Source organism: Delphinus delphis, chromosome X (assembly GCF_949987515.2).
Source record: "Delphinus delphis chromosome X, mDelDel1.2, whole genome shotgun sequence".
NCBI lineage: Eukaryota > Metazoa > Chordata > Mammalia > Artiodactyla > Delphinidae > Delphinus > Delphinus delphis.
In genome coordinates this window covers 88,762,923-88,776,567 of record NC_082704.1, presented here as the reverse complement: position 1 = coordinate 88,776,567, position 13,645 = coordinate 88,762,923, and the positions used below count along the sequence as shown (strand labels likewise).

The window sequence follows — 13,645 nt, the reverse complement described above, 5'->3', positions numbered from 1 at the left end:
GAAAAATCTGAAAGTGAAATCAAGAAAACACTCTCATTTACCATTGCAAGAAAACGAATAAAATATTTAGGAATAAACCTACCTAAGGAGACAAAAGACCTGTATGCAGAAAATTATAAGACACTGATGAACGAAATTAAAGATGATACAAATAGATGGAGAGATATACCATGTTCTTGGATTGGAAGAATCAACATTGTGAAAATGATTATACTATCCAAAGCAATCTACAGATTCAATGCAATCCCTATCAAACTACCACTGGCATTTTTCACAGAACTAGAGCAAAAGATTTCACAATTTGTAGGGAAACACAAAGGACCCCGAATAGCCAAAGCAATCTTGAGAACGAAAAATGGAGCTGGAGGAATCAGGCTCCCTGACTTCAGACTATACTACAAAGCTACAGTAATCAAGACAGTAAGGTACTGGCACAAAAACAGAAAGATAGATCAATGGAACAGGATAGAAAGCCCAGAGATAAACCCACGCACCTATGGTCACCTTATCTTTGATAAAGGAGGCAGGAATGTACAGTGGAGAAAGGACAGCCTCTTCAATAAGTGGTTCTGGGAAAACTGGACAGGTACATGTAAAAGTATGAGATTAGATCACTCCCTAACAGCATACAGAAAAATAAGCTCAAAATGGATTAAAGACCTAAATGTAAGGCCAGAAACTATCAAACTGCAAGAGGAAAACATAGGCAGAACACTATGACATAAATCACAGCAAGATCCTTTTTGACCCACCTCCTAGAGAAATGGAAATAAAAACAAAAATAAACAAATGGGACCTAATGAAACTTCAAAGCTTTTGCACAGCAAAGGAAACCATAAACAAGACCAAAAGACAACCCTCAGAATGGGAGAAAATATTTGCCAATGAAGCAACTGACAAAGGATTAATCTCCAAAATTTATAAGCAGCTCATGCAGCTTAATAACAAAAAAACAAACAACCCAATCGAAAAATGGGCAGAAGACCTAAATAGACATTCCTCCAAAGAAGATATACAGACTGCCAACAAACACATGAAAGAATGCTCAACATCACTAATCATTAGAGAAATGCAAATCAAAACTACAATGAGATATCATCTCACACCAGTCAGAATGGCCATCATCAAAAAGTCTAGAAACAATAAATGCTGGAGAGAGTATGGAGAAAAAGGAACCCTCTTGCACTGTTGGTGGGAATGTAAATTGATACAGCCACTGTGGAGAACAGTATGGAGGTTCCTTAAAGAACTACAAATAGAACTACCATATGACCCAGCAATCCCACTACTGGGCATATACCCTGAGAAAACCAAAATTCAAAAAGAGTCATGTACCAAAATATTCATTGCAGCTCTATTTACAATAGCCCGGAGATGGAAACAAGCTAAGTGTCCATCATTGGATGAATGGATAAAGAAGATGTGGCACATATATACAATGCAATATTACTCAGCCATAAAAAGAAACGAAATTGAGCTATTTGTAATGAGGTGGATAGACCTAGAGTCTGTCATACAGAGTGAAGTAAGTCAGAAAGAGAGAGACAAATATCGAATGCTAACACACATATATGGAATTTAAGAAAAAAAATGTCATGAAGAACCTGGGGTAAGACAGGAATAAAGACACAGACCTACTAGAGAATGGACTTGAGGATATGGGGAGGGGTAAGGGTAAGCGGTGACAAAGCGAGAGAGAGGCACGGACATATATACACTACCAAACGTAAGGTAGATAGCTAGTGGGAAGCAGCCGCATAGCACAGGGATATCAGCTCGTGCTTTGTGATCACCTGGAGGGGTGGGATAGGGATGGTGGGAGGGAGGGAGACGCAAGAGGGAAGAGATACGGGAACATATGTATATATATAACTGATTCATTTTGTTGTAAAGCAGAAACTAACACACCATTGTAAAGCAATTATACTCCAATAAAGATGTAAAAAATAAATAAATAAAGTAAATTAAAAAAAAAATCTCCACCATCCAGCAAATGTGGGACAAAAAAAAAAAACACTAAAAAGTTTTAAAGAAAGGGATGCTAAGGCTGAGGAGAACATCTAGACTCACAGGTTTGAGTCTGTGGCTGGTGTGGCAAACAAAGTTTCCTGGTTCCCAGCAGCCATTAATTGCTCCCTTTTCTCTTTCCCAGCTCAAAAAATAGATGGTGAAAAATCAAGTTCCCAATGTCCCTTGTAGCAAAGGATAGCCATGTGACTCAAGTTTAGCCAATAAGATGTAGAAATAAGGGTAATAAGGGTAGAAACCTGATGGGGGACTGAGAAACATTTTGTTTTCTGATATAAGAGCCTTCCCCCACCCCTCCTTCCTGCTTGTCCTGAACACTGTTGTAAGAAGTTGTGATGTCCAGAACTGAGGCAACCATTTTGCAACCATGAGGTCACAAGCCTAAGAAAGTAAAGCCAACATTCTGAAGATGGCAAAATGGAGAGAGAAAAAGAATCTGAGTGTCCTAAGTGACATAGCTATAAAGTTCAGGACAGAATACAAAAATGACCGAAGTTAGGTGTTTGATCCCTGAATAGGCAAAGTGACTCTAATTTCTGAAATGCAAATTAACATGTAGGAATAGCAATGGAGTTTTATGTCATTTCCAAAGTTATGAATAGCAGCTTCAAGAAGTGGCCCAGGGATTCTCTGATGGCGCAGTGGTTGAGAGTCCGCCTGCTGATGCAGGGGACACGGGTTCGTGCCCCGGTTCGGGAAGATCCCACATGCTGCAGAGTGGCTGGGCCCGTGAGCCATGGCCGCTGAGCCTGCACGTCCAGAGCCTGTGCTCCTCAACGGGAGAGGCCACAACAGTGAGAGGCCCGTGTACTGCCAAAAAAAAAAAAAAAAAGTGACCCAGTCTTAAATCATGTGATTTCAAGGACATTTCAATAGTTACCAGGAACAAGTAACAGAAAACTAAATCAAAACCATCCTGTGACCTGGCACAGTAAACACCTATTGTTTGTCCAGCAATTCCCCACCACCAACTCCTTTCTTTGGCTATTTATTGTTTTAACAGTTTCACTGAGGTATAATTTATGTGTCATATGGTAGTTCTAATTTTAGTTTTTTTGAGGAACCTCCATACTGTTTTCCATAGTGGCTTACATTCCCACCAAGAGTGTACAAAGGGTTCCCTTTTCTCCATATCCTTGCCAACATTTGTTACTTGTGTTCTATTTGATGATAGCATTCTAAGAGGTGTGAGGTGATATCTCATTGTAGTTTTGATTTGCATTTCTCTGATGATCAGCAATGTTGAGCATATTTTTCATGTGCCTGTTGGCCATCTGTATGTCTTCTTTGGAAAAATGTCTATTTATGTCTATTCTGCCCATTTTTAATTTGGGTTATTTGTTTTTTTGATATTGAGTTACACGAGCTGTTTATCTATTTTGGATATTAGTCCCTTAACTGAGTATAGAGCCAAAGAAAATGAAAACACTAATTCAAAAAGATACATGCACCCTAATGTTCATAGCAGCATTATTTACAATAGTCAAGATGTAGAAGCAAACTGTGTCTATCATAAATTTCAATCATTTAAAATATACAATACAAAGGAGTTTACTATGATTACAAAGTTGCACAATCTTCGCCATAATCTAATTTCAGAACACTTTCATCATCCCAAAAAGAAACCCCATACCCATTAGCAGTCGCTCCCCACTTCCTCCCTTCCCCCACACAGGTCTAGGCAACGATTAATCTTTCTGTCACTATAGATTTGCCTATTCTGTACATTTCACATAAATGGGATCATACAATATATAGTCTTTTGCATATCGCTTGTGGTATAATGTTTTTGAGGTTCATCTATGTTGTGGTATGTATCAATATTTCATTCCTTGTTCTGGCTAAATAATATTCCATTGTATTGATATACCACATTTTGTTTATCCATTCGCCAGCTGATGGACATTTGGGTTGTTTCTACTTTTTGGCTATTATGAATAATGCTGTTATGAACATTCATGTACACATTTTTTGTGGACATATGTTTTCTTTTCTCTTGGGTCTATACCTAGGAGTGCTGTATCATATAGTAACTCTATGTTTAAACTTTCGTGGAACTGCAGACTTTTCCATAGCAGCAGCACTATTATACATTCCTACCAGCAACATAAGAGTGTTTCAATTACTACACATCCTTGGCAACACTTGGTATTGTCTGTTTTGTTATAGCCATTCTAGTGAGTGTGAAGTAATATCTCATTGTGGTTTTAATTTCCATCTCTCTAATGCCTAATGATATTGAGCATCTTTTCATGTGTTTATTGGATATTTGAGCATCTTTGGAGTAATGTCTACTCAGATCTTTTGCCCATTTTTAACTGGATTATTTATCTCTTTATTGTTGAGTTTTTAGAGTTCTTTATATATACTGGATATAAATCCCTCATCATATATATGCTTTGCAACTATTTTCTCCCTGTAAAATAACTGTAGTTGCCTTTTCAGTTTTCTGATGGTTTCTTCTGAAGCACAACTTTGGCTATTTATTTCAGCATTATTTATAATAGCAAAAGCCTGGAAATAATACAACTATACATCAAGAGGGGATGAGTTAAACAAACTATGGTATGTCCACACAATGGAGTACTATGTAGCTACAAATGGAATACACATTCCAATGGAATGAGTATAGCTCTGCATACGACTATTAAGAAATCTCCAAGATATACCTGTTAAAACGAAAAATGGAAGGTGCAAGAGAATACGTAGAGTATGCTATCATTTATTTAATAGGCCATGTAATGATAATGTAAATGATAGGCCATGTAAATATAGTTAAGAATTTGCTATTTTAAAAAACAAAAACAAAAAAGGAAGGATAACCCAAGCTAAATAGTTTTTTTTTTAATGTTACTTCTAGAGTGAGTGAGGGAGGGAACAAGACTGAAGGGACAGGGAGAAAAGCTAGGACTTGTCTGAATGCGCCTCACTTTGTAAATTTGACTTTGAAACCACAGAAATGTTTTACTTTTACATTATAATAAAACAAAAAAATTTAAGTTAAAACTGAAATGCAACAATCAACCTAACTGGGTATTGAGTTGGTGACTTAACCATACTTAAATGAAATTAAAACCCAATAATTTGACCATACATTCCTAGGGGGATAAATCCTAAAAACAATAAGAAATACAAAGAAATCTTAACCTATTTTCAAAACTCAAATTGTTAATAATAACGTTATTATTTCTCAAAAACTATTATATGGATATATATTTTTATTTATGGTAGGATAAAGCAAGTAATGTCCTTATGAATCAAGATTTTCAATGTAAGTAAAAGATAAATAAAGAATCAAAGAAGTTAAATAAAATTCCTATAATCCTTACTTAGCATTTCAAATATCAGTGTGGATTCATGTGGTATTTTATCTTTAAAAATGTATACATATTTTCTAGCCTTGTTTCAAGAGAATGAAAATTCAAGCCATAGACTGGGAGAAAATATTTGTAAACCACATATTCAACAACGGACTTGTATCTGGAATATATAAAGAACTCTCAAAACTCAACAGTAAGGAAACAACTCAATTAAAGATGGGCAAAAGACACAAACACACATTTCACCAAAGAGGATATACGGATGGCAAATAAGCACATGAAAAGATATTCAACATCATTCCTAAGCCATTAGGGAAATAAAAGTTTAAATCAGGATGAGTTACCACTATACACCTATGAGATTGGCTAGAATCCAAATACTGCCCATGCCAAATGCTCTCGAGAATCCGGAAGAACAGGAACTCTCAATTGTTGCTGGTGACAACGCAAAATGGTACAGCCACTTTGGAAGACTGTTCAGCAATTTCTTATAAAATTAAACATACACCTATGGCCAGTTCCAAATTTACATGAAAATCAAGGATCCTGCCATTCATAGGAAAGCAGTGAGCATTTTGCTGCAGTTTTCAACTTCTCACATATATAAGCAAAGCTTTCCTTGTTTAACAAGTATCAAGAGAAAGGTGAGAAATCTTCTCATTTCAGTTGAAAATGAAATCTGTGAGTGCTTATCTCAAATTTGACTCAGAATTACGTGTCTATGTGGCAAAATACAAGCATCGGTTTCACACTGAAGAGCTAATTTTTATTCTTTATTTTTAGTTTAAAAAATCATATTCTTGTGTATATAGGTCTACAAGGAGATTAAGATTATAATGATTGTATAACTGCCTATATTTGAGCCTGATCATGCCAGTCAGTAAAAAACCTTAATTTTTAGGTCTCACATAAAATTGTGTCTTAGGCTCTATTTTTATTCATATTGCTTTGTCAATATGATTTTAGTAGCTTTGCTTATTTAACACTGTCTATATTTTCATGTTGTAAACAGCATTAATTAAAATGAATTTATAACCTTAATTTAAATTAAATCAACTGAACCTACTTTTTGAAAAAGTAAATCCCACCTTGGATTAAAACAGTTATTTAACAGAAATGTATGATGCTGCCTTATGAATTTTTTTAATGTATGAAAAGGAAACAAAGGAAAGCTAAGCTTAACTACCTGTTTGTTTCTCAAGAAAACCTGGCTAAAAGTCATTTTTTGTTTTAAATAAGGGAGAAAACTACTCTTGCTCATACCATTATACCACATTTCATACCTTACGGCACCCTCTACAGTAGAAACTCTGAGAGGATTTTTAGGCCTACTTGAATAAGGAGAAAAGAGGAGAAATCAAGTAGGAAATTTTACAATACAACAAGAAAGAAACCCTTGACATTTCCCCTAGTACACTCCCACTGGTGTTAGAGTTGAGATCCCTTGTGAGAAAAGGAAACCACACAGACTAGGTTAATTAATTTGCTGAAATCAACAAATCCACAGAAAACTATTACTCTTTACTCAAAAAGACAATTATTATTGGATCACTACATCTACAACTCATGGATCATGCTAAGGTACCATGGGCTATAGAAATCATCTTTATGCAGGAGTTCTCCAAGACCTGAAAATCATTTCAAAGGTTCCTCTGGGGTAAAAAGATTGTGGGATGATGAAAATATGTTGGAACTAGTTAGATAGAGGTGACAGTTGCAAAACACTGTGAATGTACTAAATGCCACTGAATTGTACACTTTGAAATGGTTAATGGTTTACTTTATGTTATGTGAATTGTACCTTAATAAAAAACAAAAAAACACTGAGAAAGGCTGACTAGGATCAGTTGAGACTTCCTGAAGGGTAAGAGACTAGATTTGGCCTTGAAGGATGTTGAAGATCAGAATTTAAATCAGAGGCAAGAACTGGTGGAGATGGCTCTAACGAGAGTGTTTTTCAAACGCTGACTGCCACAATAACAAACAGATTTTAGCACAACCCAGTTCACGTACACACATGACAGAAACAAAAGTTCATGAAACAATACTTACTCTTCCCAAGCATAATACACTGATTCTTTTATTCTATTCTACCGTATTCTGTTTATTTTTTTTTCCTTTTTCTTTTTCCTAAATCCTGGTCATGATTCATTAAATTGATCTCACAAAATGAGTGACAAACTCTAATGGCCTGGGGTCTCAGGTTAAGGGCTTTGGACCTGATGCAGATTATTTTAAGGCCATGGAATTGACCACTAAGAACATAGTCAGGAATCTGCCGGCAGAATTTTAGGCTGGAAAACCCTCTACCTTGTGAATAAAGTGATTGTTTTACGATTATATTTGTCACTGAGCTAAACTTAGATTGGCTTAGCTAACACCACACAATGAAATCAATATGTGTACTATGTAGTACTCATAGTTTTTCTCTCTCAGTTGTTTATCATTTAAATTGCTGGTAAATTTCCCAAAGAGTGATTTTTCCTACATTAATATATAGGCTTATAGTAATCTAGATAAAAATAAATTTCAAGGTATTTCTGTAAGAGAGACAGTTTCTAAATATGTTTTATTTTACTGTTGTGAATTCAAAAAATTTCTTTTTCTTCTTAAGGAAACAGTTGCTTCACTATAAGTTAGAGGATGGACTATTTACGACAAACCCTCCTAAGATGGTGGCGAGGTAGCTTCATAAAAAACAGAAAGTGTGCTCCTCATTATTCATTAGAGACATTCAGGATCAGCTACACAACCATCTGTCTAAAATGCTGTAGAAAGGATTTTCAGCTTTGGCTGGAAGTGTCCCTTTTAACTTTAATATCCTATCATTCTTGACAATATGCCTGAGATTCTCTTAGCTCAATACAAATCCAGCATGTAAATTCTTGGAAAAAAGATACTTCGGGTCTGGAATTGTGATCTTTCCCTAAGGTTTGCAATTAATTCACATCAGAATAATTTTAACGTCATCAGTGATACAAATGCTTATATTTTAGAAAGCACAATACTTCTTGTATTTCAGATATAGAAGGAGAGGTTGCACATCACCTAGCTGTGGACAGAAACCAATCTATCGCTCCTGACTGACTACCAGCAGCTAATTAAGGGGGGGAGCAAGTTCTTTTTTTAATTTCTAAGAAAAAGCGTAAAAGTTAGTTAGCTTGTGTTATAATTTTAAACCCAAACAGCCAGTAATTATGCTATCTCCAGGAGGCCAAGGTTTTTCTCTCAATAATTTAATTAAGCAGACAAAGCTCTGTAATAGGCAGGAGGGAGGCGGGGATAGAAAGGCCAGATTTGGCTTTACTGACTCTCTGACCATTCTGTGCCAGAGAACATCCAATCTTTTAACTAAGTGCAAGGTTTTAAAAATATCAATTTTTTGGCAACACATAGCACCTTTAACCCCAAGGCTAGTGTAACAATTTTTTTAATGCAGCCACCTGCTTTGGGCACATACTAGGACACTCAGTATATAAATACTGATTTGTTGAATGACAGCCCAAGGTATCTAATAAGTATACTGTCATTCTCTAGTTCTCACACACACACACCCTCCTATTGGTCTGAGGCATGAAGTAAATAAATATTTTTTTAAATACACTCACAAGTCTAGAAGCAGACCCACACATATTTTGGATACTTGACTTGTGACAAAAGTAGCTCTGCGGAGAAGTGGAGAAAAGGTGGCCATTTCTAAAAAACGTATTAAGGACAACAGAACCCAAATGGAGTTGCTTATGCTAAGCCCCATGTTACCAATCTGAAATTCAACTTAGTTACAGTTTCAGCTCTCCCAGAAATAGAATCTTAAACCAATCAACCATGAGTCTCCTAATCAGCATTAGTTAGGTAATCTGCCTGAGAAACCCCTGCCATTCCCTATAAGGAAAGTAACCTTACAATAACCAATCCGATTTTTTGCCTAGTACAACTTCCCTACAAAATCTCTTGCCTTGTATAGCTCTTCAGAGCTCCTTTCCATCTGCCTGATTCATTAATCACTGAATAAAGCCAGTAAAGCTCTTCAAAATTTACTCAGAATTGTGTTCTTTAACAAATGGCTCTGGGTTAACTGAATATCCACATGGGGAAAAATACAACCTGACCCCTCTACCTCTTTTCATACACACACACGAAAATGTATTCTAGTTAGATTATAGGTCTAAACATGAAAGGTAAAAACAACGAAATTTCCAGATGACACAGGAAAATATCATCATGACTTGGTGTAAGGAACTATTTCTTAAATAGGAAACCAAAAGCACTAATTTAAAGGAAAAATTCTTCATCAAAAACATCATTAAGAGAGTAAAAAGGCCAACCACAGACTAAAAGACACCTATAACACAAATATCTGACAAAGGAGTCATATCCAAAATCTATGTAGAACTCCTACAAATCACTAAGAAAAGGGCAGGCAACCCACCAGAGATTAGACAAACGACAAATAGACACCACACAAAAGACAATATCCAAATGACCAATAAATGTGTGAAATGTGCTCAATTTCGTTAGGAATCAGAGAATCGTGGATTAAAACGACAGAGTCACACTACGCCCACTGACCAAAACAACTAAAATTTAAGAGACTAACGATATCAAGTGTTAGAAAGGCTATGGAGCAACAGGAACATAAAATGCTGGTGGGAATTTAAATTGGGATAAGCGCTGTGACAGCATCCACCAAAGCTGAACATAAGAATGCCATTTGAAAAATTAAAAATTAAAAAAATATATTAAAAAAAGAACTTTACTAAAAACAAAAAAAAAGAATACCATTTGATCTGGCAATTGTACTGAGAAACATGAACAGGAATAGTCCCAGCAAAGTATTCTTAATAACCCCAAACAAACCAAATCTCTATCAAGAGTAAAATGTGTATATAAATGATGTCATACTCATACAGTGGAATACTCTAGAGCAATGAAAACATACAAACTATCTCTAAAGACAGCCACATGAACAAATCCCACAAACAATGTTGAGCTTAAAAAAAAAAAAAAGAGCCAGTCACAAAAGAATAAAAACCGGACATTTGCACTGACAGAAATTTCAAAAGCAAGCCAAACCGAACTATAGTGGTAGCAGCCAGGAGAGGGGTTGCCTTTGGAGAATAGAGAAGGGGTAAAGACCAGAAAGGGTCATAGGTAGGGTTGCCATGTAAAATACAAGCTGCTCAGTTAAATTTGAATTTCAGATAAACAACAAAGAATCTTTTAACATATGTAGATCCCATGCAATATTTGGGACATGTATTTTTACTTGGTAAATCCGGCAACCCTAGTCAACGTTGATGCTTTGGGAGTCCTGGTAATATTTTCTATTTTGATGTTCATTCTGTGATCATCCATTGTGCACTTTTCTGTATATGTGTTATACTTCACAAATTTTTAAAAAAGCAAAAGTACACTCAGTGCAGCCTTGCAGATTTTAAAATATCTCATTCAACCACTGTTCTTCCTTCCCACCCTTAGTCACTGCATGTGAGAGCTGTGGATCTGAAGTGTTGCTAGGCCCAAAGCTGTGGGATCTACGTTCAATTTTGATTACAATTACTTTTACACAGCATGCTTCTTTACTTCTGGAATCTTTTTTCATGCCCTGCCTTTCAGGGGTCTTACTTAATTTGTGTGACTGGCTTAATCTTACCAAAGGGCAACGTTAGGTTGGAAGGCCAGCCTCTACACGTCAGCCAAGAAATGCACAAACCAGTGGTCAAGAAACAAGTTGAACTGGCCAGCTAACCTGTGGGGGTCAGAGTGCAGTGGCCTGAAGCTATAAAGATAAGTGGTACTTTAGGGCCAACAACTTGGATGCAGACACTGTTCAGGATCCAGAAAGTCGAATGCTTCAATCTGCTGCCTGCTTTCTAAACTTCACAGAGGTTTACACAAATACCTTGAGTGGCTCCAGCAAGTTCCCTCCCATCAGTGTATTACTTACCTACTTCCTACAGACACAACTGGAAAACCCAAGTAAAGAGTAGTGACCAGTGCAAACAAAAACCTGAATCATTTTCCTGCTGTGGTTTAAATAAGATGCTATTTACTGGCAAAAGTTCTTGCATGCTCAGGGTTTTTAATGTTGTTGTGTTGTGTCGTTTGGTACTTTCATCTTGTCTCGAAATGAGCCATTCCCAATTCTAAATGAAGAAAGAACTCCAACTTTGGATCCTTCACTATAAAGTTTAGGATAAACTTTATAGGCAGGTGGAACCCTTATCTGCCCCCTACCAGCCTTGAGAGTGCCAGGTTTCTTCACTCTAATAGCAAACTCTTTCACAAAGGGTATTAAGGATCGTGATTAGGCTCCTGGGCTGTGGAGACTGGTTGCCTGGAGGGAACCCAGCTTCACCACTGAGATTGAGTAGCTCTGGCCAGTGAGTGACTGACTCATCACTCTGTGCCTCAGTTTCCTCCACTGAAAAATGGGAATTAAAAATAGTAGCTAATACAAAGGGCTGTTGGGAACATCTAATGCTGTGTAAGGTGATTAAAGCACAGCTCCTGGCACACCTTCAACGCTCAACGATGATTATCATCATCAACCTACCATCGGCTACCTTCGAGGGTCCTAACACCTATAAGGACTCTACTTCTGTATCTAACGTAGGAAAAGTATCCAGATGCAGTTGGGGAGAGGGGGAAGGGGAGGTAGAGAGTAAGGGTTCCACCAGCCTACAAATTTTGGTCCAAGCTGCGCCCCGTCCACAGAAGGCGAAGCAGCGTCACGAGGCCTCCAGTAGGGGCCGGGGGAGTGTCCACACCTGGACCCCAGACTGCGGCCGGGACCTCTGACCTCGGGCGCCCTCACTACTCACGTTGCGGTTGAAGCTGTGGCCCGGCAGCAGCGGCAGCGCCATGGCTCTGAGCGTCCGAGGGTCAAGGGGCCGAGAAGAGGGGCCGGCAGGCAGCTGCCACCCTGCAGCCGCGCTGTTTGACCCCCGACCCCACGTTACCTAGAGACCGAAATAGGTGTCACGAAAGGAGAAGGGGCTTCGACGGGCCGGGAGCTCGGGGCGGGGCCGGGGCGGGGCTAGGGGAAAAGCTCCCCGCCCGCACCTCCCCCCGCCCACCCCACCCACTCAGCCGGGTACGGGTCTCCCGAGGCTTTTCTCTCTACACACATTGTGCAAACACAAAGGCTGACGACCGCACCATTCCCCGCCCCCGGGGCTCGCTGGTTTAACCCTTGGATAGGGCTCAAAGCCTTTCATGTACTGAAGCTCCTCTGTTGCTTGCACATTTCTTGCCATTTGGTTATTAAATTTAGTTCAAACACACAGAAAAGTGCAGAAAATAAGATGACACCCGGGTGCTCACAGAAATGTAACACCAGTGAATGTTACATTTACATCAGCTTTAATTTTGTAATCAAAACGTTCCAGATGAATCCAAAGCCACACATACCCCCATCTGTCTCCCCACCCCCACCCGCGCGATCACCAGCACCGGAGAAAACCCATTCAGCGGTAACCACCATCCTCCGTCCTTCCTCTGTATCTTTTTATATTTGAACTAAACATTTGTAAGATGCTCGTTCCTGGTGCAATCATGGTGGCCAGGGGCCGCGTGAGTTGGCACAAAATGCAACCTCTGTCAGTCCATCATGCACCCAAGATGCCCAAGCCAGAAGCTCCTCTCCCCACGCCTACAGCTAATCCCTCCCTGAGTCCTACTCTACTGTTTGGACATGCTGGGTTATCTCTCAGCCACCACCCCTTCTGTCTCAATCGAGACCCCATTATTTCTTGTCTGGTTTTCTTTTAAAACAAGCAAACAACAACAAAGAAAACAACTAAATAATCTTGCCTCCAGAGCCATCCTCTTATATAATTCATGATGCACCTGTTAACTCTTCTGCTTCAATATTCTTCTATCCTTCACGAGGCAGGCCAGCTCCTTAGCCCAGTCAGAGCCTATGTCAGGAGGCGCCCACGAACTCCCTCCATCCCTTTCTTTGCCCCGCTCCTCTACTCCAGCTCCGAGAAACCACTGGCAGTTTCCAAACCGGGCTCTGCAGTTTCTCCCCTCTGAGATTTTGCAAATGTCACCATCTGCTAGAAAACACCCTTCCTTCCTATCTTTAACCTGGGTAACCCCTTCTTGTCTTTCAGGACTTGGTTAAGTGTGGGAGAGAGGTGTGGAAGACTTTGTCATTTCTGGGAAAACTTCCTCCACCTTCTCCAACTTCCCCATCTGTATTAGGTGCCCATTCTAATGGTGGCTTTTGTGGTACTGCATTGTAATCATGGTTTTACTTGACTCTCTTCAAATGCCCCCAAGTTCTTCCA

The 13,645-nt window shown here is 38.7% G+C and overlaps 1 protein-coding gene across 1 annotated transcript in view; it reads right to left on the bottom strand.

Moving 5' to 3' along the window:
* Positions 1-13,239, bottom strand: part of EFHC2 (EF-hand domain containing 2) — a 194,578-nt gene extending 181,339 nt beyond the window's left edge. Inside the window, 2 exon segments of the mRNA XM_060002095.1 lie at positions 12,173-12,310; positions 13,200-13,239. Of these exon segments, the coding sequence (XP_059858078.1) occupies positions 12,173-12,214 (42 nt within the window). The 5' untranslated portion in view covers positions 12,215-12,310; positions 13,200-13,239.
* Positions 13,240-13,645: the final 406 nt, after the last annotated feature.